The sequence below is a fragment of the Schistocerca serialis genome, chromosome 1 (genome assembly GCF_023864345.2).
Source record: "Schistocerca serialis cubense isolate TAMUIC-IGC-003099 chromosome 1, iqSchSeri2.2, whole genome shotgun sequence".
Classification (NCBI taxonomy): Eukaryota; Metazoa; Arthropoda; class Insecta; order Orthoptera; family Acrididae; genus Schistocerca; species Schistocerca serialis.
This window is the reverse complement of record NC_064638.1, coordinates 1255450699-1255475283: the sequence shown is the minus strand read 5'-3', so window position 1 is coordinate 1255475283 and position 24585 is coordinate 1255450699. Positions and strand designations below refer to the sequence as shown.

General features: G+C 41.1%; 1 protein-coding gene across 1 annotated transcript in view; it reads left to right on the top strand.

The window, feature by feature from the left end:
- Nucleotides 1–24585, top strand: part of LOC126456758 (Down syndrome cell adhesion molecule-like protein Dscam2) — a 357859-nt gene that overhangs the window by 151733 nt on the left and 181541 nt on the right. Inside the window, exon 9 of the mRNA XM_050092509.1 lies at nucleotides 7185–7304. Within this exon, the coding sequence (XP_049948466.1) occupies nucleotides 7185–7304 (120 nt within the window). The remainder of the gene's footprint in view (nucleotides 1–7184; nucleotides 7305–24585) is intronic.

Here is a 24585-nt window from a genome sequence, read left to right as displayed (position 1 = left end):
AATCATTTCCATATTTCATCACTTTACTGTAATAGCACTTGTAGCAATACTTCAATTTCCATACTAACAATGCCTGTCACATGCAGAGCTACACACTACACAACATAACAGTTCCGTTTTCCGTGCTCGACACTGCAGATGCGGCTGCCCGCAAAGATACTCCACAACTAAACCAGCGATATGACAATACGATTACAATCTCTGTCTCAGGTATAAATCTACGGATATCATTTACTGAACGCTGGCCCCTATTTTGACTGGACCAGAGTTGGGAATCTTCCTACACATCCTCCAGGGGGCTGAAGATGGGGTAATATATTGCGCGAAACTGGCACCCCAATAAAATAACAATTTATAAATTTAGAAAGGTGATTGATTTGATATTCTGTATACCACATGTGTTTCTTGTGTGTGTGTGTGTGTGTGTGTGTGTGTGTGTGTGTGTGTGTGAACGATTGGTGCAATGTCAACGGAACTTGGAAATAATACTGTGACACTAAGGCTTCATTAACAAGCTTAGCGGAGGAGTAAGTGCTGAGGAGGCAGTTTTAGGTACTTCGTCCGTTCACTTATATAATAAAATTGAACATCTATAGCCGTCTTCACGATATGATTTACTATATGGATATCAGTTTCGGTGCTTCAGTACGCCATCTTCAGGCCTTAACTGACGCTGACGGGGTGAACTCCAGACGTATACACGATTCATCAGTGGCCAACATCTGTGGTTTTCGCAGACTACCTCCGACAACGATGTTGTATCTTCGACCATCAACTTGTGGATGGCTCCGTCGCATAAACTTCCGTAAAGAGCACATACGAACAGACATTGCGGTCATTGAGAAGCAACTGAAAGAGTTGAAAACAAGTAAATATCCAGTTTTGGATGGAATCAAATTCGCTGTTAAGGGTCAGTGGCCCCTTAATTAGTTTGCGTTAATCGTGACTCTCTCGCCCAGCGCCAACCCAAAGGACTACGCAGGTGACTCGGGTACTCAAAAAGAGTAAAAGAACGGACCCACAAAATTGCAGACCAATATTCTTAATATCGATCTGCTGTAGAATTCATGAGCAAATCCTAAGTTCGAAAATAATAAAGTTCATTGACACAGAAAACGTTCTGTCCACAAAATAGCACTGATTTAGATAGCCTGTGCTTTGGAAATCCGTGCCGAAACTCAACTTGCTCTTTTTTCTCATAGAATATCCCGCGAACCATGGATGAAGGGCAACAGACAGATTCCATACTCATAATTTCGAAAAGTGTTTGACACAGAGCCCCACTGCAGACTATTAAAAGTTGGGCACGTGTCATCGTTGTTTGACTGTAGAATACCGTACAGGATGGCTTAGGCAGAATTTCTATTAGGTATGCTGAGTGGCAACTTCTTCTAAATGTAGAAAAACGTCAATTAATTCAGACGAGTAGGAAAAACATTCCTGTAATATTCGAATACAGCATTTGTGACAACCTTCTTGACGCAGGCACGACTATTAATTACGTAAACATGACATTGCAGACCTCCATGAAATGGAGCAAGCGTTGAAGATCAGTGGCAGGCAAATGGTAGACTTCGATTTATTGGGAGAATTTTGGGAAAGCGTAGTTCATCTATAAATTACAATTTGCATAAAAGCACTGTGAGACAAGGGAAAAAATGGCGGTAACTTCCTATAGGACCAAACTGCTGAGGTCATCGGTCCCTAGTCTTACACACTATTTAATCAGACTTAGACTAACTTACGCTAAGGTCTACACACACACCCATGCCCGAGGGAGGACTAGAACCGACGGGAGCAGACGCGCGAATCGTGACAAGGCGCCTAGGCCATGCGGCTACCCCAAGCGGCGTGAGACAAGGGGCGATTTAAACACTTTCAGCTGTCTTGACCAAAATTTTTATATTGTAAAGGGCCTTAACGCATCTCGTCTTACTTCGTAATCAAAGCGTATAAAAAATATAAAAACAAAACTGGTATCAATAGAAATACAAGACATGTTACACTTTCACGATTAAGTGGAACCAGATATGAAAAGTAAAATATGATTTAAGGCTTATCAGATATTTAAAGTCATAATAATACCTCTTAAGTAATAGAACCTCTTAAGTAATAGAACCCAGTACGTTGTCCTCGATGGTGAGTGTTCATCGGAAGTGAGGGTATCATCTGGAGTGCCCCAGGGAAGCGTGGTAGGTCCGCTGTTGTTTTCTATCTACTTAAATGATCTTTTGGATAGGGTGGATAGCAATATGCGGCTGTTTATGATTATGCTGTGGTGTACGGGAAGGTGTCGTCGTTGAGTGACTGTAGGAGGATACAAGATGACTTGGACAGGATTTGTGATTGGTGTAAAGAATGGCAGCTAACTCTAAACATAGTTAAATGTAAATTGATGCAGATGAATAGGAAAAAGAATCCCATAATGTTTGAATACTCCATTAGTAGTATAGCGCTTGACACAGTCACGTCTATTTAATATTTGGGTGTAACATTGCAGAGCGATATGAAGTGGGACAAGCATGTAATGGCAGTTGTGGGGAAGGCGATTAGGCGTCTTCGGTTCATTGGTAGAATTTTGGGAAGATGTGGTTCATCTGTAAAGGAGACGCTTATAAAACACTAATACGACTTATTCTTGAGTACTGCTTGAGCATTTGGGATCAGGTCGGATTGAGGGAGGACATAGAAGCAATTCAGAGGCGGGCTGCTGGATTTGTTACTGGTAGGTTTGATCATCTCGCGAGTGTTACGTAGTGCTTCAGGAACTCGGGTGGGAGTCTCTAGAGGAAAGGAGGCGCTCTTTTCGTGAATCGCTACTGAGGAAATTTAGAGAACCAGCATTTGAGGCTCACTGCAGTACAATTTTACTGCCGCCAACTTACATTTCGCGGAAAGACCACAAAGATAAAAGAGATTAGGGCTCGTACAGAAGCATATAGGCAGTCATTTTTCCCTCGTTCTGTTTGGGAGTGGAACAGGGAGAGAAGACGCTAGTTGTGGTACGAGGTACCCTCCGCCACGCACCGTATGGTGGATTGCGGAGTAAGTATGTAGACGTAGATGTAGCCCAATGAATACAGTCCAAATGGATGCACGGTGTCTATAATCCGATTAAAATTACAAATGGTGTTAATATGTAACGCGAACAAAGCCAGAAGCTGCTGCGGCGGGATGTGAGAGAAATGCGACAGCTAATTTAAAGTGATCAGTGACCGAACTGCGGCAGACGACGCGTTTTGTAGCTCTGAATTTAAACTCATGTCCTAGGCTAAGCACAACCTCGTGATGTGCAGTATATCTGAGGAAACAGCGGTCAAGAATCTGCGGCAGAACTAATATTACGACCGTTTTCTTCACGTCGATCAAAGCTAATCCCTATTAGCGAACTGAAGACAGAAACATTTCAGTTTCAACGCTAAAAGCAAACAGTAACTTGTAGCCATCATCGGTTACCTGAGACTATCCTTACAATGGCTACACGAGCTGCTGCATAACCAACCGATGAGCACTCCTGCTTGGCACTGGGTTGCAGATTATAGGCCACAGTGGAAGCATTCCATAAAAAAATAAAAAAGTAAAAAAAAAACAGAATGGTAGGAAGAAAATTAAGACCAAGTAAAACAATCAAAACAGTGATAAAAATGACGCCACAAAGTATTAGGAAAAAAATACGTTTGAACTAAGTAATTGAATAAGCGTAAGAATCAGTCAATTTATTAGATTTAGAAATAAAAATATTTTAGTGCTTGTGACAATATTCGAACCAACAGCCTCCTATACATCAGGTTTGTTCGCAAACAGCTGCACTAACCATGACGCTGTGTGAGCTGTTATATTTATGACTCTGCTGACCGTGTTGCATAAATGAATTGCACCCTTCTAAAATCGGCTCCACGTAATGTCATGCGGAGCTTAACAACTGCACTAACCGTGACACTGTGTGAGCTTTTATATTTATGACTCTATTGACTCTGTCACAACGATGAATTGCAGCTGTCTAAAACTCGGCTTTACGCACCGTCGTGCGAAGCTTTCTAGCGTAAGCCGATCTCTGTGATTGCAATAACTGTATATGTGATGCTGAATCGCATCTTCTTCCGATGGATACATTAGTGTTTAGTTAGCGCTGTGTATGGCTCAGATGGCTCTGAGCACTATGGGACTTAACTTCTGAGGTCATCAGTCCCCTAGAACTGAGAACTACTTAAACCTAACTAACCTAAGGACATCACACACACCCATGCCCGAGGCAGGATTCGAACCTGCGACGGTAGCGGCCGCGTGGTTCCAGACTGTAGCGCCTAGAACCGCTCGGCCACAACGGCCGGCCGCTGTGTATGAAACGTGTGTATTTCTTCACCGCTGTTGTGTGTGTGTGTGTTTGTGTGTGTGTGTGTGTGTGTGTGTGTGTGTGTGTGCACGTGCTTACGTGTTATCTTTGGTGTGGTTATCATGTATGATTAAATACGAAATTAAAGGGCCAGACACAAGATTCTGGATCCAAACACATCAAGAAAGAAAGCTGGACAAGGAACTCGCAGTGAAAAGACCAATTGTTGTGGCAGTATGTCAACGGCGAAAGGTTCGTACGTGACACGGAACGATCTGATTGGAGGAAACCAACGCATGAAGTGTGAACTATCAAGTAAATTTAACCGTACTATAGTCAAAATTCCTTTACAATACGCTAGTGCAAACTGCCTTCAAGGATCAAGGATGATAGAAGCAGAATAAACTGCTAGGCAGTGCTGGGGCCGTGGTGTAATGGGGCAACTGTTTGCTAACAAAATAAGTGACTTAACCGACTTCATAATATAAATAACTGCATCAGTGACGAATACATAAAATTTACGATATAATAATTTTACAAAAAATAGTTTTAAAATACTAGTCGTTAGAGTGCGCACAGAGACATTTTAGCAATCATTCTTCTTGCGCTCAATACGTGAACCTAACATGTGGTACTGTTGCAAGTGCCCACTTCCATTCATTCACAGTACTTTGCCAGGTATACAGTAGATGTAGATCAATGGGAACGAAATGATGTTAGTGTCAAATGCACAAGTTTTGTGTTTGCTAGATTGATTACTAACAGTTCCGTCAACATTTCATCCGTGCTAGTGTGTTGGGGGTGGGATTCGAAGGGCGACTCATAAAAGCAATCGAAAACTACAAGTACTTGTTTCGAATCCGCAAAGTGCTCACTGTCTTGTTTACAATTGGTCCATGCCGCGCGGGATTAGTCGAGCGCTCTAAGGCGCTGCAGTCATGGACTGTGCGGCTGATGCCGGCGGAGGTGCGAGTCCTCCCTCGGGCATTGGTATGTGTGTTTGTCCTTAGGATAATTTAGGTTAAGTAGTGTGTAAGCTTAGAGACTGATGACCTTAACAGTTAAGTCCCATAAGATTACACACATATTTAAACATTTTTTTGAACAAGTGATCCATAACAGGCGGATGTGAATTTGTAAACGATTATACTTGATACGTGGGGTGTTTCGATAAGTAACGCAACACTTTTGTTTCTTGGCCAATTTCGGTTGAAAAAAAAAATACGAAAGTGGTTGTGAGACATTGCGAAATATTCCCGCTTACTCCTCTATCGTTTCATGAAGTTACGACAGGCGGCGGGCTATACTCAGCCTTCAAAATGGCGTTTCTAACGGAAGTGCTTTCCAAGCGGAGCACCATCATTGAGTTTCTTTTGCAGACATGCAGATGTTTGCGTTGGGTGCATGAACTGTATGCTGTGACTGAAAACATGGCTAGAAGGTGTACAAAGTTGAAAACTGCAAATGATAGCCTCAATGTAATTATAAGCATATCACTGCTGTAATCAAATTGGAATATCTCAATATTATTTTTTGTACTTTTTTATAATAAAACCGTATTCTTCTAGATATGCCGTCTCGAATTTTCTTTATGAAATAGCTCTGTATAGAATTAGGAACCACGCTATCTGAAATTGCCCACTCTCTCCAAAATGCGCAATATTCCGCTATATTAGGTTATACATAACCAAAAACTCTTATGTGTTTGGGATCTTTCGGCTGATTTTTAAACAACCATATCCTTAGATTTCCTTAGCTATACGAAAATGTGGCACCTTACCGTGCCGTATTTACACTTCAAGAAACATATATACTTTGTTTTTTTCACTGTAGGTAAATTTTATTCCTTTTCTTTGTTTTTTTTCAGTGTAGATAGATTTTATTCCTTTTCCTAACTAACATATGTTCGCATAAATAAGTAAGCGAGCAAAGCAGGGTAGCCCTCTAAGTAAAGGCGTGACTTTGACAAAACACAGTATATACAGTTCCACACAGTAAATGGAATGACCCCATTAATAAATATAGACTTCGATCAGAAATAGGTAGAATATTCAAAATTTCTAGGTATATACATTGATGGGTTGAACTGGAAAAAACACACTGAGGATCAGCTGAAACGTTTGAGTTCAGCTACTTATGCTATTACGGTCACTGCAAATTTTGGCGATATACGTCTGAGTAAATTAGCTTACCACGCCTATTTTCATTCTCTGCTTGCGTATGGCATCATATTCTGGGGTAACTCATCATTGAGTAAAAGAGTGTTCATTGTACAAAAGCGTATAATCAGAATAATTGCTGGAGCTCATCCAAGATCATCCTGCAGACACTTATTTAAAGAGCTAGAAACTTCACTGTAGCCTCACAATATATATATTCACTTATGAAATTTGTTATTAACAATCCGAACGAATTCAAAAGTAATAGCAGTGTACATGGCCACAACACTAGAAGAAAGGATGTTCTTCACTACTCAAGGTTAAATCTAACTTTGGCTCAGAAGGGGGTAAATTATGCTGCCACAAAACTCTTTGGTCACTTACTTAATAGCATCAAAAGTCTGACAGATAATAGCCATATAGCATTTAAAAGGAAATTAAAAGAATTTCTTAATGGCAACTCCTTCTACTCATTAGATGAATTTTTTGATATAGTAAGTGGGTAATTTCCCAACCTCCACAAAAAAATTGCGTGTCATGTAATATTTTTTGTAATGTAATATCTTGTATAGACACCTTTTATTAACCTGACACGTTCCACATCATTACGAAGTGTCGTATTCATGATATATGGAACAAGTACTAATCTAATCTAATCTAATCTAACCGTGTGTGTGTGTGTTTTGTTTCAGTGGCGCCGCAGTGGCTGATGGAGCCCAGGGACACCTCGGTTCTGGCGGGCAACCGACTCTCCGTCCACTGCCAGGCGCATGGGTTTCCTCAGCCTGCCGTCACCTGGCTACGCGGACATGGTAAGTAAAACAACTCATTCCCAGCGACAGCTACGTTGCCCTGCACCAGGGCCCAAAAGATTTTTTTTTTAATTTAATCGTATTGGCACCTGACGTACAGTGCACACAAAACAAGTTAACTCCTCGTACCTGCGCAGACTGCGCACTAGGGGAAGGGACGGCGGTGGCGGTCGGGAATCTCCGTCGTGAACGGCCATCGCGCGGTAGGTGAAATCGCGTAACAATAGTACGAGGGTGGTTTGAAAAGTTCTCGGAACGGAATAGAAAAACAGTACTTATATCACTAAAACTTTTTCTTCTATTTTTCAATGTAGTCTCCTTGTATGAAACTTTCTGGCAGATTAAAACTGTGTGCCAGGCCGAGACTCGAACTCGGGACCTTTGCCTTTCGCGGGCAAGTGCTCTACCACTCTAGAGCACTTGCCCGCGAAAGGCAAAGGTCCCGAGTTCGAGTCTCGGTCCGGCACACAGTTTTAATCTGCCAGGAAGTTTCATATCAGCGCACACTCCGCTGCAGAGTGAAAATCTCATTCTAGTCTCCTTGTAGATTAATGCACATGGTCCAATGCTGTTCCAGTGTCCTGATCCCACCTCGAAAATGAGTTTCCTCCTGGCCTGCAAAATAGTTATCAACTCCGGCTATCAATTCTTCGTTTGAATTGAATCTTCGTTCACCAAGAAAAACTTTTCAGTTTTGGGAAGAGATGGAAGTTTGACGGAGCCATATCAGGTGAATAAGGCGGGTGTGGCAACAATTCATACCTTAGTTCGTGTAATTTGCCATGGCGACGGTACATGTTTTTGATCCAGCGTCGAGAGTCGCGGTAGCCATCTTGCAGATAATTTTTTCATTTCTAATTCTTCAGTTGAAATGTGATATACCCTTTCAGATAACATCTGGCAAGCGTGAGTCATTTCATTCACTTTCAATCGGCGATCATCCATGACCATTTTGTGCACTTTTGCAATGATTTCTGGAGTAGTGACACATCTTGGCCGACCGTTGCGCGGATCTTCATCTGAGCCCTCCCGACCAAATTTAAATTCATTCGTCCACTTGGCAACAGTTGAATATGAAGGAGCACATTCCCCCAGTGTATTCTCGCAATCGGCGTGAATGTCCTTTCCTTTCATACCTTTCTTTACGAAGTACTTAACCACTGCTCGAATCTCGATTTTTTTTTTTTTTTCCACCGTCGCAAACCATTATGCGGGAACAACAACAGAGTCACGTCACCGCCACAGCTCTCTTCCAAGAGCACTTGGTTCAAATAGCTCTAAGCACTATGGGACTTAACATCTCAGGTCATCAGTCGGCTAGACTTAGAACTACTTAAACCTAACTAACCTAAGGATATCACACACATCCATGCCCGAGGCAGGATTCGAACCTGCGACCGTACCAGTAGCGTGGTTCCGGACTGAAGCGCCTAGAACCGCTCGGTCACACCGGCCGGCTCCAAGAGCACTGACGTGGCACGTGTTTACAGGCAACAGGCCAATGAATATCACGTGAACAACACGTTGCGCTAGCGCTGACTTCTCGTCGTGATTCCGAGAACCTTTCAAACCACCCTTATAGTAACAGGTTATGCCAGCACGACCAATAAGTTTACGAGTACATAAGTTCAGATTCAATAGTTCTTCACTAAAGTACCGAAAGGGAAACAGTCTGGTAAACAGAGGGTGAACCAAAGCAAAATAAGTCCAACTGTGTGCTGCTTAAAGGAAACCTCTCAAAACAAAAAAGAGATAAAAATGTAGCATAGTGACAACATCACTCACTACAACAGTGACACTTAAAGTAAATAATATATCTCATGTGGAAATAATACGTCAGTCCCTTGATGACCTGTTTAACGATGTTACCTAAATGTGAAATTTTCTGCCCCTTCTTTTCCTGAAATAGTTAAGCCATGAGAAGTACTTCATTCTTTTCTCCCTCTTCAACTTTATTCTCCTTATTGTGCTCCTGGAACCGCTATACTTCCTGAAACCATCTCAAGCATATTTTCTAATGAGAGATTTGCCTTCTTCTTTGCCGCTTACGACATAAATTTAACGGCATCGCATGTAACGACACGTGCCGGATTCTGAAGAACTTCCCTGCACCTACGGTGCACGAAGACGGGGGGACCATGCTATGTAATAAAAGCACAGCAACAAGAACTCTCGAAGTGCGCAGCCTTTTAGACTACAAATAACTGATGCAGCCTCCCTTTGGAAGAATACAATCGCCCAATGCTCAGGGCGAGTTGTTATACGCAATGTCAAAATATACATCACGTTAGTAGTATATACGGAGTCGAGTCCACGATTTTGGTCTGCAGGGGACAGGAAGCGGCCGAGTTCATAGAAATCTGTACAGTAGGAGTCTGTACAGTAAACTAAGGTGTTTTCTTAACCTACTATCATACGGCAATAGCTTTTTTTTATATTAGGAAGAAACAGGTGTAACTATGAGGGAGGTAGGGGGCTGCAGACCCATAGTCTCCACCAGGATTCGACTCTGAGTATATGCATTGTCCAGTCACACTGTTGTGACAGTAGTGAGGCAAAGGGGGTTCTGCGCAAATGTTGTGTGGGTTGCATACATTCAGGGTCAACCATACATTCGGGGGAAAATTATCCATCTCCTCTCCCCTTAACCTATTGTTATGCTAATCGATTTATGACACCTTGGTGATAATCTGTCCTTCTGAGAAACCCCTATCTCTCTCCTCCCCCACTCCTGCCCCATCATGCTGGATAAAGGGATACTCTTTTTTGTCACCTCTCCCTAGTTCAGTTTGTAAGATGTGTATATTTCTATTGTTTATTGTCAAATCACAATTTATGAAAGATGTTTATATTTTATTAATAGGATTAAGTAGGAATAATTAATATTTGTCATGTTGGAAATATTTGTGGTAGCAGGGAATGTCTGCACCAAAGTATTGTTGACAAGAGAGACCGCAAATTGATATAATTTTAAAAATGGCCGGAGAGACCGCGTATGGATACATTTTAAGAAAAGAGCGGAAGCCTCACTGAACAGTGACCAAGGTGTTGTGGTGTCAGACATTGAAAATGCATCGAGAAGTGTTAAAGTGCAGTTTATGGAGTTGGAATGGAATGAATTGTGTTATGCAGAATCCTGCATCAATCAACAGATGACCTCCGAGTATTAACCTGGACATTTGCTGTGCTTTGCTGATGCTATCTATAACATCACTGTACTACAATGCGGCACTCATAGTGAGATCTGCAAGCTGATCCATTTATCTGGAAGACTCCACTGTTACAAACTTGTTCAGCCTATGGCTGTGCTGGAAGACTGAACCATGGGCTCCTGTGTGTTCTAATTGTGTATAAAGATTCTCTGAGCTCTGTGTGTGTGTGTGTGTAGTGTGCATGCAGAAGATTCAGAACAGTGTATCAATATGGTGCCAATAAAAGAAACTAAAGGAACACCCATCAGTCTGACAGAAATACACACTGAATTCTACACACAAAAGAAAGCTTTATTTGCTAAACTCTGGACAAGAGTGCAGATAAAGAAAGAACCAGTTCGCTTTTTTGATGTAGTGTACCAAATGTATGGCTGTTGAATAAAAATACATTTATTACCGCAAACCATGTTTTTATTTTGTTCATACCTCATAACAATGTTATAGCTACCAGTGTTTTCACTGTAATGTCTAGAATACTTCAGCAGCCACAACTCTCTGAATTACATCACCAGACAATGTCTCCAGTCATTGTTAAATTGAATGATAGACCGTACTTTTATTTGTATATATACCCCATGAATATTGCAGCTCAGTTGTTGACATATATATTTCTATAAAAACCCATTGCACACCAAAACCTGATGTAGCCTGCATCATGGAGGTCTGAGTGAAACATCGGGACTTTGTTGTAAGTGACTGACCCTTGTGATGGCGTGGAAGAAAACCAGAAAAAGAAGAAGAAGAATGGGGTACTTCTACCTGATAATATATGAGCGATAATTGCAAGTCCATCCAGCAGCAGTAAGAGAAATATTATCATGTCGCTACTAACTCATCCAGATGTAGATTTTCAAAAACGCTGTTTCCACACAAGTACCAGTTACTGCAAAAGATACTGCAAGACGTCGATGATGTAACATACACAACATTCAATAAAAGCAGTCAAAACCTTCTACCAGAAAAAGTAAAGCCAAACATATTGTTCATATTTGACAATGTTGCTGTGGACAACCAGGATCAAAATCTATAATATTTAAGTTTTGGTCATCATATGGTTGACATTTTCCCAAATCCGAAAATGGTTGAAGAAGGATAATTCAGATCTCATTTTAGCTTTCAAACATCACAATTTGAATTTAAAAACACCTTTACCAGATCCACGTAGGAGTCAACATGTCATTAAACGATTTTGTACAGAAAAGCACAGATTGCTAGAATCACACACAGTATCAAGTTTCTCGTTGCTGATAAATCAATAAAACTGAGTGATGGCTGGTGTAGATGGATCTTCCAGGAGTTTGTTTATCTACAGGGTGAAGCGAAATTCTCAGTGCAACTCATCATATGCCAGCGATAAACGAAAGGTCTCTCACAAAATTTCGTCCAGTGAGTACAACTGGCAAAAAAGGACGTTAAAGAGTGGCAATCTGGCAACACTGCAACCACATGTATGGTAACTACCTCTGTCAGTACGTATTAGTACTGCTGTACAACTAGTGTAGAGAATAGACTTTCAGAAAACATCGTTCTTGTGCAATGCAGCTAGCTCTTTATTCTCACGAAGTAATGGCCGCTATCGACAGGGGATCTCAAGTTGATTCTGTATTTCTAGATCTCCGGAAAGCTTTTGACACCATTCCTCACAAGCGACTTCTAATCAAGCTACAGGCCTATGGTGTATCATCTCAGTTGTGCGACTGGATTCGTGATTTCCTGTCAGGAAGGTCGCAGTTCGTAGTAATAGACGGCAAATCGTCGAGTAAAACTGAAGTGATACCAGGTGTTCCCCAGGGAAGCGTCCTGGGACCTCTGCTGTTCCTGATCTATATAAATGGCCTGGGTGACAACCTGAGCAGTTCTCTTAGGTTGTTCGCAGATGATGCTGTAATTTATCGTCTAGTAAGGTCATCCGAAGACCAGTATCAGTTGCAAAGCGAATTAGAAAAGATTGCTGTATGGTGTGGCAGGTGGCAGTTGACGCTAAATAACGAAAAGTGGAGGTTATCCACATGAGTTCCAAAAGAAATCCGTTAGAATTCGATTACTCGATAAATAGTACAATTCTCAAGGCTGTCAATTCTACTAAGTACCTGGGTATTAAAATTACAAACAACTTCAGTTGGAAAGACCACATAGATACTATTATAGGGAAGGCGAGCCAAAGGTTGCGTTTCATTGACAGGACACTTAGAAGATGCAACAAGTCCACTAAAGAGACAGCTTACACTACACCCATTCGTCCTCTGTTAGAATATTGCTGCACGGTGTGGGATCCTTACCAGGTGGGATTCATGGAGGACATCGAAAGGGTGCAAAAAAGGGCAGCTCGTTTTGTATTATCACGTAATAGGGGAGAGAGTGTGGCAGATATGATACGCGAGTTGGGATGGAAGTCATTAAAGCAACGTCGTTTTTCGTCGCGGCGAGATCTATTTACGAAATTTCAGTCACCAACTTTCTCTTCCGAATGCGAAAATATTTTGTTGAGCCCAACCTACATAGGAAGGAATGATCATCAAAATAAAATAAGAGAAATCAGAGCTCGAACAGAAAGGTTTAGGTGTTCGTTTTTCCCGCGCGCTGTTCGGGAGTGGAATGGTAGAGAGATAGTATGATTGTGGTTCCATGAACCCTCTGCCAAGCTCTTAAATGTGAATTGCAGAGTAATCACTTAGATGGAGATGGGGTTAGCATGCAGGAGATCATTGGTTCGATCCTGGCTTGAGGCATTGTTTTTTTTATTTGGGAAATGTAGTCCAGGTGGTACGGTATCTGACATGTTAATCGTCAACAGCGATTGCAGCCAGTCCTCTAGAAAACATTTGCACTTACATACTACAATCGTAGAAATGGAAGATTGGTCAGCTTTGAAAGAAACCCTTTCCACAAGGTGGATATGAATTTATTCAGACCACTTCATCTACTAGATGTGAAACCTGTTTTCTTTGTACCCTCCTCCAATGGCCCCATAGATTAGTACTGTCTATTATTCTTGCCTTGTTCAGGTCCATTATATTTTCTTAGGACTTTACATTACCAGCAGCACTAGCAATAATGTCCAAACTCGGTTACTATTTATGTGTGTTATCCCCATGGTCCCACTAATTATGCCTTTCAACATTGAGTCTGGTGACAGCATGATGTTTAGTACATATCTGAATGCATTATTATTATTATTATTATTATTATTATTGTGCTATTGATTGGATTGTGGAAACATCATGTCTATTACCATTAGTCGGGATGAATCATGCAGAACAATATCTGTCAGAGGGGTAATGCACATTAGGTGGAACAGCATGCAGGACTGAAGGTGTGTTTATACCGTATGTGTGGGACTAGTTGCGAGTGGGAAAATGCAACCCCGACAGACTCCAATGCACAAGCGTACATGTATCGCATTTTCTCATTGAAAACCTCTAAACCAGTGTGGCAAACATATGGCAAATGCAAACGATGAATATGTGGATATGCTTCTGGTCCTTGGTGCATCTGATAACTGGGGTGGTGTTGCCACTCATGAATATTCTGCTGGATATCCTCCTCAATGATATCCAGATAAAAAAATTTTTTGTCATCTCGAGCTGCACTTTTGGGAGTCAAGTTCTCTCCTTACACCGCTACATGACAGAGGCTGTCCATGGACTCGCCATGCTCCAGCTACTGAGGAAGCTATTATGGAGGTCATACATCAGGAAACCCAGTGATGTACACATAGAGTAGCAAGGCAGCTGCGTGTCTTATAACGCACGATCATTAAATGTGCTGCATGACCATGAGCTGCACCCCTATCATTATGCTTTCATGTCACACCTGCATCCTGCAGATAGTCATCAGCAGATGCAATTCTGTGAATGGTTCCAACAACAACAGGAAGGCAACTATGACTTCGTGAACACCATGATATGGTTGGATGAAGCAGCATCCACTTGGGACAATGTCTTCAGTGTGCAAAATGCCCTTGATTGTTGTAAGGTCAACCCACATATCACCTGTGACCATGATATCAAGTTTGGTTTGGCATCAATGGATGGGCTGGAAGATTAGGCAACAGGTGTTCGGGCCCCTACATGTTGCCTGACCAGTTGACTGATTAAAGGTATCACGCATTTCTCTCAAACTGACTGTGTGATGTGCTGGAAGATGTTCCACTACATGTTCGGCTGAGGATATGGTTCCAACGTGATGGTGCACCTCCACACTCTCGAATTAATGTGTGACAGTATTTGGACAGAAGATTTCCAGGTAAATGGCTTGGGCATGGAGGTCCAGTTGTATGGCCACTGTGTTCGCCAGACCTGTGGGGACACCTGAAATGGCACGTGTACTCTACTCCATCGACAAATGTGGAAGAAGTGGTAGCGTGTGCTACCGTGGATGCAGCTTTGTTGCAAAAGGTCCAGAGTTGTCTGATCTGGCGGGTTGTGGGTCACACGGTCATTACTATGGACATTATTATTGACCTGCTTGCTAATGTGCGATGTATGAGCGGGACAGGTCACTTGTTTCAATTGTCTATTTCTTAGTTGTCTAACCACAGATTTATTAAGTTCAGCATCACAAAATGTTGTAAATTCAGGATACATGTGACCTAAGAAACGGCGTATGTTACAGTATGAAATGTCAGAAGGAAATCAGCAAATAGAAAAAATGGTACCCGACCCAGGATCGAACCTTCGACATCCTGCATGCTAACCCAAAACTCTATCCGGTGCACTGCTAATGTGTGCTCACAGAGATAGTTACCATTCAAGTGGTTACAGTGCTGCCAGATTGCCACTCTTTAACGTCCTTTTTCTGCCGGACAAAATTTTGTGACAGACATTTTTTTTTTCGCTGGTATGTGAGGAGTTGTGCTGCAAAACCCGAGTGCGCGAACTTCTTTCACCCTGTGTAGATGTGAAAACAGTTATAGGTGCGTTAGTTTACATCATACCACGGACAAGTTCGCATGTACGTCATGCACTCGGCCTGAGAGAACAGGTGTGCATTAACAGAGAATGCGTGTATGCATAGATGGAAGTTTTCAGCCTCTCAGATGTAAAGTTAAGGACCTAGAGACGTATGCCTAGATCCATCTGAAAATGAACAACGAGTTAGATGCTAGGGTTAAGAAACGAGAGACATACACATGGATCATTCTGAGTACATAAAAAAAAAGTTGAATAAGCATAAGGTCATTGCGACATGGAAGACTGTTCGAGATAAGTTATGACTGCTAAGGTTAGGACATTTGAATCGAGAGCAGACAGTGAGAGAAAGCTTTAAACTAGTTACTGATTCTCTTGATGAACTCTCAGCGATTTTACACGACGACGGCGTTGCTGAATTCATTAACCATCACAGCGATGCTAGGATGGACAGAACATTTGGTGCCAGTGGTGAAAAACCAAACATGTTGAACACACGGCCAATAAATTTAAGGAAAAGAAACAATGCAGAAATATAGTAGGGAATTTCAAAGAGTAACTGGTCTCATGAACTTAATTCTCCTAAATCCCACAAAAACTGCAAATCATTCATCCAAAGATCTGGAGATGTATGTGAAATAAAGCTTTAAGGGGAGCCAGTGGCAGTTTTGCACTGATATTTTTGTAAATCCATATCTTTGCCATTTTTTGTTCAATCTCATTGAAATTTTGCACACTTATGTATAGAGATCTAATATGATTTTTTTTTAAAATTCAGAATTTTTAATAACAATCTAATGCAGTGAGATAATTTTCAATTTTTTATTGCATTATTATTTTAAAGGTACAGTTTTTCATAATTTTGGGGTAAATTTGGTAAATTTTTTTGATGGTAAAATAATCTAAACCAATAGTTGTACAGTTAAGTGCAGTAACTTTTTGGTAAATTATTGCTATTATTTTCTGTGATATTCTGGATTTGAACATTTTTTACAAGCAAACTTTTCACTATATTATCAACCACAAAACTATGTATAATATCTCGATTAAAATTTTGTTCCACTTAAATATTACTTCAAAGTAAAAGAATAGGTGTGCCAAATTTCATTGCAATCCTTCCAGTAGTTTCTGATATATGTGTTCCTGAAAGCAGAAAATCCTAAGTTGCAGAAAAATCAATTTAAAGTTTGGATGTAAAAAAAAATAATAATCTATCATGCCTTAGCTAAAACTGCCCATATCCATATTCCATTTCTTCCTCATCATCCTCTACAGCTCATTTAGCTTCTCTGCTCCTTTGCCTAGCAATTTTTTGTATGTTCTGGACTGAAGTCTCCGCCTTCGCAATTCTTTACTTATCGATGATCTGCAGTATCTGCTCAGTGAAGACCCCAGGTGTAAAGCCCAACTTGCTGAGGATGTGAAGTCTTGCCACATTCCCATCATTAAACATTGCTGCAGCTTCCAAAGCAGAAATCTTCACCACCAAATTGGAAATACAGTTTTTGGACATCTTTTCCAAGCATTGAAACATTCATTTTGGTTCTGTGTTTTCCCACGCAAATGTTTTTCTAGCAGTTCTGGTGAAGCCAGTGCTCAAAAAGTTGGTTTAATGGCCATTTAAACCTCAGAAGGAAGGTTATTTTTATGAGTATAAGCTTCCCCACATTCCTTACTTTTCAAAAATTTGCACCATTCGTTAGAACAGAGGCCATGTTGAGGTGTAGTGTCTGTTGACAAGTAATGAAACCAAATGGCCCATACTGATTTCCTCATACTGTCCTAGCTTGTGAGGTTACTTCTAATTGCAGCACCATAATAGACTTGTAGGCTGTCAATTCTCTTCTTTGTTAGTCTGTTATTACCTCCCAGTGGCTTCCCATCCTCTAGTAGCTTGCCTTTATTGTCTGCAACAAGTCTTCGGAGTCGTCCACCCATCCTCTTCTGAATATGGCCTAAGCACACCAGTTTCTCAATAGTGCAATCTTCTCCATAGGGCTGACTTTCAACTACATTCCTGAAAGCACTAGAGTCTCCATCTCCTAAATGCTGTACATATCTTACTCCATACATTTGCAAAGATCTATGGAAAATGAATTTCATACCTGCAACTTCCATCCCACCACTGGAGCATGCATAATTTCTTCTAGAAACAGCTTTATGGGCTTCTTGCCATTCTGTTTCTTTACCTGCATCAATATATTTCTTGTTCAAGGACCATGCAGAACAATATTTAGACGTCACCTCTAAGTCTAATACTTTTCCAGTGTCAACACTAATGATTCCAAAATGTAGACTTTCACGGCCGGAAATATCATGTCCATTATAATTATCCGGGCTGTTATGCTGTGGTCGGTTGATGAATTCTGTGTCGACACAGAATTCATCAACTGACCACGGCATAACAGCCCGGATAATTATAATGGACACAACACTTATGATTGTTGAAACTCCATGCAGTGAAGTATGCCCCCTCTTCATGCAGGAACTGTCACAGGAAACTGCTATATTGTTGCTATTAGTTGCTTCACAATTTTCTTTAATTGCCCCCAGGACTATTTTCATGCTCTCTTCACTTACTTCTGCAACTGCATTCAGGAAAGCAGTATTCATTGCAGAAAATTTCAGGGGAGGACCAGGCATGTTCATAATACCACATAAAAGGTTTCCACCATCTCTTCCAATCCCTATACGTCTTAGTCCATAAGCAAATCTCATATTGGCTTCAAAGATTCTATTACTGACCTTTGATGTCTTGAATGGTCTGTCAGCATCACAGTTTTGACACAAAATGTGCAATGTGCAAACCAAACATTCTCTCTTTCCATCATCAATCAAATCCACATTTCCTCCACAAACAGAGCAATTGCAGGATTTTCTCAGTGCTTCTGCCACCATTTCCAGAATCACAATTCTGAAACCTTGGAGACAAGCTAATGTTTGCATCTGCAGGCCCAACCCTAACCTCAATGTCACTTTTTCGCTTTATATTGGAAATACGGGACTTACTATATTTTTAAATACTTTACCAGGCCTAGGCATTGTAAAAAGGGATCAACAGATTCAACCTTGCACAAAGAATGGCACAATAAATCAAGCATCACTCGAATTCCACTGAACAGCACAAAACTTGTTTGCAACACTCCACAGCCTTCTATACCACACTGATTGAACCAGAAAATGGCTCAACAGCCTTCTTTACAACACTGCTGTTATGCATACAAAAAATCACAGCCTTCTAAAGCTATATTTTCTAGGTTCACAGGCCAAATTCTGCAATAAAATTTTTCCTCCATTTGGTACATTGGAAAGCAGGCCTGGTGCATTACACAGCTTAGGATTTTAATTTTTTTATGCCATTTGTAGTTCGAATTTCAAGGAAAAAATTTGGGATAATAATCTCAATTATATTGACTATCAAATAAAGCAAATAAAAATAATTTGTACGTTTTTCATTATTTCTGCAACCGTCTCCCCTTAAATTTCACATTCAAGAAATCGTTCACACTGGAGAATCGCACAAAGATATCATCATTGGTCCACGGACAGACTCCAGTATGGATGGCATAGTAATAAGCATACCTGGCATAGAAACAACTGAAAGATTTGAAAGCAAATAAATCACCAGATATGCAGATTACATATTTCTAGGTTTCCAGAGAACATCTGACACAGTGCAACATTTCAGGCTGTTAACGAAGATACGAGCATATGGAATAGGTTCACAGATATGTGAGTAGATCGAAAACTTATTAAGTAACAGAGCCCAGTAAGTTGTCCCCAATGGCAAGGGTTTCGTCAGGAGTCCCCAGGGAAGTGTGATAGGACCGCTGTTGTTCTCTATATACATAAATGATTTGGCAGACAGAGTGGGCAGCAGTCTACGGTTGTTCGCTGATGATCCCATGGTGTATGGTAAGGTGTCGAAGTTGGGTGACTGTAGGAAGATACAACACGACTTAGACAAAGTTTTCAGCTGGTGTGATGAGTGGCAGCTAGCCCTACATGTGGAAAAATGTGAGTTAATGCGGATGAGTAGGAAGGTCTAACCTGTAATGTTCGGATACAGTATTACTAGCGTCCTGCTTGACAGTGTCAAGTCATTTAAATATCTGGGTGCAATGTTGCAAAGCAATATCGGGTGGAAATGAGCATGTGAGAACTGTGGTATGGAAGGCGAATGGTCGACTTTGGTTTATTGGTACAAATTGCTCTAAGCCCTAGACTTAGAACTACTTAAACCTAACTAACCTAAGGACATCACACACATCCATGCCCAAGGCAGGATTCGAACCTGCGACCGTAGCAGCAGCGCGGTTCCAGACTGAAGCGCCTAGAACCGTTCGGCCAGGGTTTATTGGGAGAATTTTAGGAAAGAGTGGTTCACCTGTAAAGGAGACTGCATATAGGACGCTGGTGCGACCTATTCTTGAGTACTGCTCCAGTGTTACCGGTAGCTTAGAGCAACCGTATGTGTTACAGAGATGCTTTGGGAACTCAAATGAAAATTCCTCGAAGGAAGGCGAAAACACTACTAAGAAACACTATTGAGAAAATTTAGAGAACCGACATTTGAAGCTGACTGCAGAACGATTCTTTTGCCGCCTACATACATTGTGCATAAGGATCATGAAGGTAAGATACGAGAAAGTAGAGCTCATACGGAGGGATATAGGCAGTCGTTTTTCCCTCGCTCTATTTGCGAGTGGAACAGGAAAGAAATGACGAGTAGTGGTCCAGCATAATCTCCGCCACGCACTGTACGGTGGCTTGCGGAGGATCTATCTAGGTGTAGGGATAGAAATACTGCAGCTGACTGGTGCACATAGGAAAGTGGGAAATCGGCATAGTGTGAAGTACCAAACGATTATAAAACAGTGCTAGATGTTCGATATAGCATTGATGATGGTATTTACATCCAACATAAGAGTCGGCAATCGATCCCTGCTGTGTATATACTGTGACGATCCCAATGTGCTAATAAATTGGCTGTGACTGCTCATGGCATCAGCTGCTGCTGGTTATACTGCTCATTTCAATGAGGTTGTTTCAATAATCTCCAAACTTAGAGAGAGAGAGAGAGAGAGAGAGTGAGGTAATCGCCAGTTTCGTTGAGTTTTGCCATACAGTCCAGATAATCATACGGGAAAACTCCTCCCTAGTCACAAGTTGAAACTTATCCCTGTCAGGGACTGCAGCTCAGGTGATGTGCCTATCCTTATGAGCCAGAGTTTCAATAAGTCTATGGCGTGGAGCCCGCATAAAACGTAGCGACTCAAGGAAGTGGAGCGTAATTCTTGGTATCATTCTTTTAGAAAATGAAATGTATTTCTCAACGCTCTCAGGTAGGACACTGACCTGATCCTTCTCCATATCGAAATTAGTCAAATCTTGAACAAGAAAGTGAGGGTCATATCCGCTTAAATTATGAAAAAAGACTGATATATGTCACAGTAATTGATATGTCAAGTTGCATGTATTGTGAACTGCAACACACAACTTCCCTGTAAGATGACAGTGGTCCCTCTGAGGTCCTTCCGCTTTTCTAACGGCAGCCCACAAATATGGCAGTCAACGGCGTTAACCTCCTCCTACGAAAGTTTTTCAAGCTCTGTGAAAAGTCAAAGCTCATGATTATCTCCAACATAAGACTTATATCAGGTACTATCAAGGGAGGGGGGGGGGGTCCCCAGGGATCAGTTTTAGGGTAAGTCCTGTTCCTTATTTATATCAATGATATGCCCTCTAGTATTGCAGATACCTCTAAAATATTTCTGTTTGCTGATGACGGTAGCTTGGTAGTAAAGGATGTTGTGTGCAACATTGGCTCAGTTTCAAATAGTGCAGTACATGACCTAAGTTCATGGTTTGTAGAAAATAAAGTAACGCTAAATCACAGTAAGACTCAGTTTTTACAGTTTCTAGCACACAATGCCGCTAAACATGACCTTTTAATTTCACAGAATGGGCATATGATTAGTGAAACTGTTCAAATTTCTAGGTGTTCAGATAGATACTAAGCTGTTGTGGAAAGCCCACATTCAGGATCTTGTTCAAAGACTTAATACTGCCATTTTTACCATTCGAACGGTATCTGAAGTGAGTGATCGTTTTCATTTGCTTATGTCGTATGTTATTATATTTTGGGGTAACTCTTCCCATACTAAAAGGACATTTTTGGCTCAGAAACGGGTAGTTCGGTCAATAAGTGGTGTAAGTTCACGAATCTCTTGTCGAGCCCTGATCACGAGTCTGGGTATTTTGACATTGGCCTCTCAACATACTGTTGACATACTCCTTACCGTCATTTTTGTTAACAATATTATTACCAAGAACAAGCAGCTTTCACTCAGTTAATACTCGGCAGAAATCAAACCTGCATTTGGATCGGACTTCCTTCACTCTTGTGCAGAAATGTGTGCAGTACACTGCTGCATCCATTTTCAATAAGCTACCACTCGAATTCAAAAATCTTAGCAGTAATCCACGTACTTTCAAATCGAAACTGAAGTTTCCTCATGGGTCACTCCTTCTATTCTGTCGAGGAGTTCCTTGAAAAATTAAGCTGATTCTTATTGCATTGTTGATTGCGTTTACTTTAAACTTATGGACTGACTTTTTTCGGGTTGATAAACATTTATTTTTTCTGTTATTACTTTTATGTTGTAATTTCATGGACTGACACATTCCATGACCTTGGAGAGTTGCTCCTTAATTTGGATCTCACGGAAATTGACGTGTAAATAAAATAAAATAAAATATAAACCCTATCCCCTCCACCCCGTCCTCCTCCTGCTAGCGTTTGCGGTTGGGTCAACTCGACTGTCTTGCTCTCGATCGTGTTTGCATTAATCGTTAGTTTGTTTCGTCCCTGATCTAACTTGAAGCGTTCAGCGGCGTCAGGCAGCACCAGTGTCAGCAAACGCTCAAGACTGTCGCAGTAATGAGAATTATCAGGTAAGCATATATTTAATTTCTAGTATAAGATCAGATATCGTAGTGTATATTTTTGTAAAAAAGTTTCGCAGTACCAAATCACTGTGTGTTCATATTTCGAAGTATATTCTTGTAAAAAATGTTTCGTAGTACCAAATCGCTGTGTGTTCAGATTTCGAAGCATATTTTGGTAAAAAAGTTTTTTGTATCAAATCCTATTGTATTCAGATTTCGAAGTTAAAAAAAAAGTGGCATAGCAGGTGTTCAGATTTAGGCTATTTTTTCAGCACACATGCACCAAATCATGGATGAGTTGGAGGCAGAGAGGTTGCAGCGACAGTAGTAGCATGGCATGTACTATATATTCTTCTTTGTACATGTAATAAGCTGCTGTTATTTAGTGGTCAGTGAAACTTTGCTTTTAAACATGATTTAGAGGATCAGAAACGTTAACTGTAGCTTTTTCACTAAGAATTTCGTGGAATTGAATTCATGTCGCCTTATTATTTCAGTATATATTCAGCGGACAACTGATGACCTGCTTGCTGAAACCCAGCAACAGTAGCAGCAGCATTGTAAGTAGTATATACTTTCCTCTTCATAGTACTGTGACTATATGTAACATGCTGTAATATGCTGCTGTTAGACAAAATTTTTATCATATACGTAAAACGAAAAATATGTTGCATATTTTCTGTTATTGTTGTTGACTATTTCGAGGAGCAGCGGCAGGAATGGAAAGAGATTGTGATGCTATCCGCATTACAGATATTGTGCAAATACATATTCGTTAATCAATTTTTTTCTGGTTTTGTGTGTACACATTATTTTTTATTAAATCAATGTGTTGCTATTCTAGATGATTTCAGAGACCTCGATCGATTGGTCCATGGTGGTTTGAGTGAGGTGAAGCCTGAGTGGGTGGAGGAGACGGAGAGCGAGCTGCATCGCCATGAAGAGATGCCAGATGACCTCAGGGGTATGTCGCAGAGCCAGAGCGATATGGGAAATAAACACTCTGCTTATGAATAATCAGTATTCTTTTTTTACAGTAGTAGGCAAAGTCTGGAACGATGTACTTATTTCTCGTTATTATTTCTCTACAGCATCACCATCCATTCAGTATGCAGTCGTGTGGGTACTGGGGATGTGAAGAAACCATCAAGATGCAGTCCAGTGCGGCATTCTCCACCATGTCACTGATCCTAAATTACTTTGTATGGATACAGATTGATTCATCTGTTGGTTGAAGAACTGCGATCCATATGAAGTAATGAGGTACCACGGCAATGAATTCGGTACATCCTCAAACACGACGAATAATCCTTATGGTATTGTTCCACAGAACAAGAAGGTTATTAGCCTAATGAAAGACAAACCAAATGGATTGCCAATTGTGCACTTTGTAGGTCTGTGAGCAAAAATGTATGTGTATCACACATTGGAAGGTGCCACCCAGAAGCAGGCTAAGGGTGTGCATTGTGTGTTATCGGGAGCCCTCTCTATCTGAGGATATTTGCAGTGTCGGTGCAGTGGTGTTCATGGTGCTCCACAACTGGCACAGCATATGGTGGAGCATACTAGTATTCAGTGGAGAGGACTTGAGGTGTACTGTGCTGCAATCTAAACTCGATCTGTAGCTTCATGACAATAAAAGAGAGGCAGTGGGTGACTCTGAGTGAGAGGAAGAGGATGAGACTGGATGTAAAGATTGCAGAATAGTATGACCCTTTTGTCATAGTGTAAATAACTGTGTGTGTGTGTGTGTGTCTGTGTGAATTGTAAATATTTATTTATGCACACCATGTGTGTACTGTGTACACCCATGTAAATACACACATTAAAAAAGTTCTGCATCACCTCGGTTCTGAGAGTTCTGGAACCTGTACAGAAAATTGGAATAGGGATCAACAAAAAAACATCATTCCCGCCCCCCCCCCCTTTTTTTTTTTTTTTTTTTTGCACATGAAAACCACACATTGCATGTTTTACCACCATACAGCGAGACATTCAGAGGTGGTGGTCCAGATTGCTGTACACACTGGTAGCTCTAATACCCAGTACCATGCCCACTTGCATTGATGCATGCTTGCATTCGTCGTGGAATACTATCCACAAATTCATCAAGGCACTGTTGGTGCAGATTGTCCCACTCCTCAACGGCGATTCGGCGTAGATCCCTCGGAGTGGTTGGTGGGTCATGTGGTCCACAAACAGCCCTTT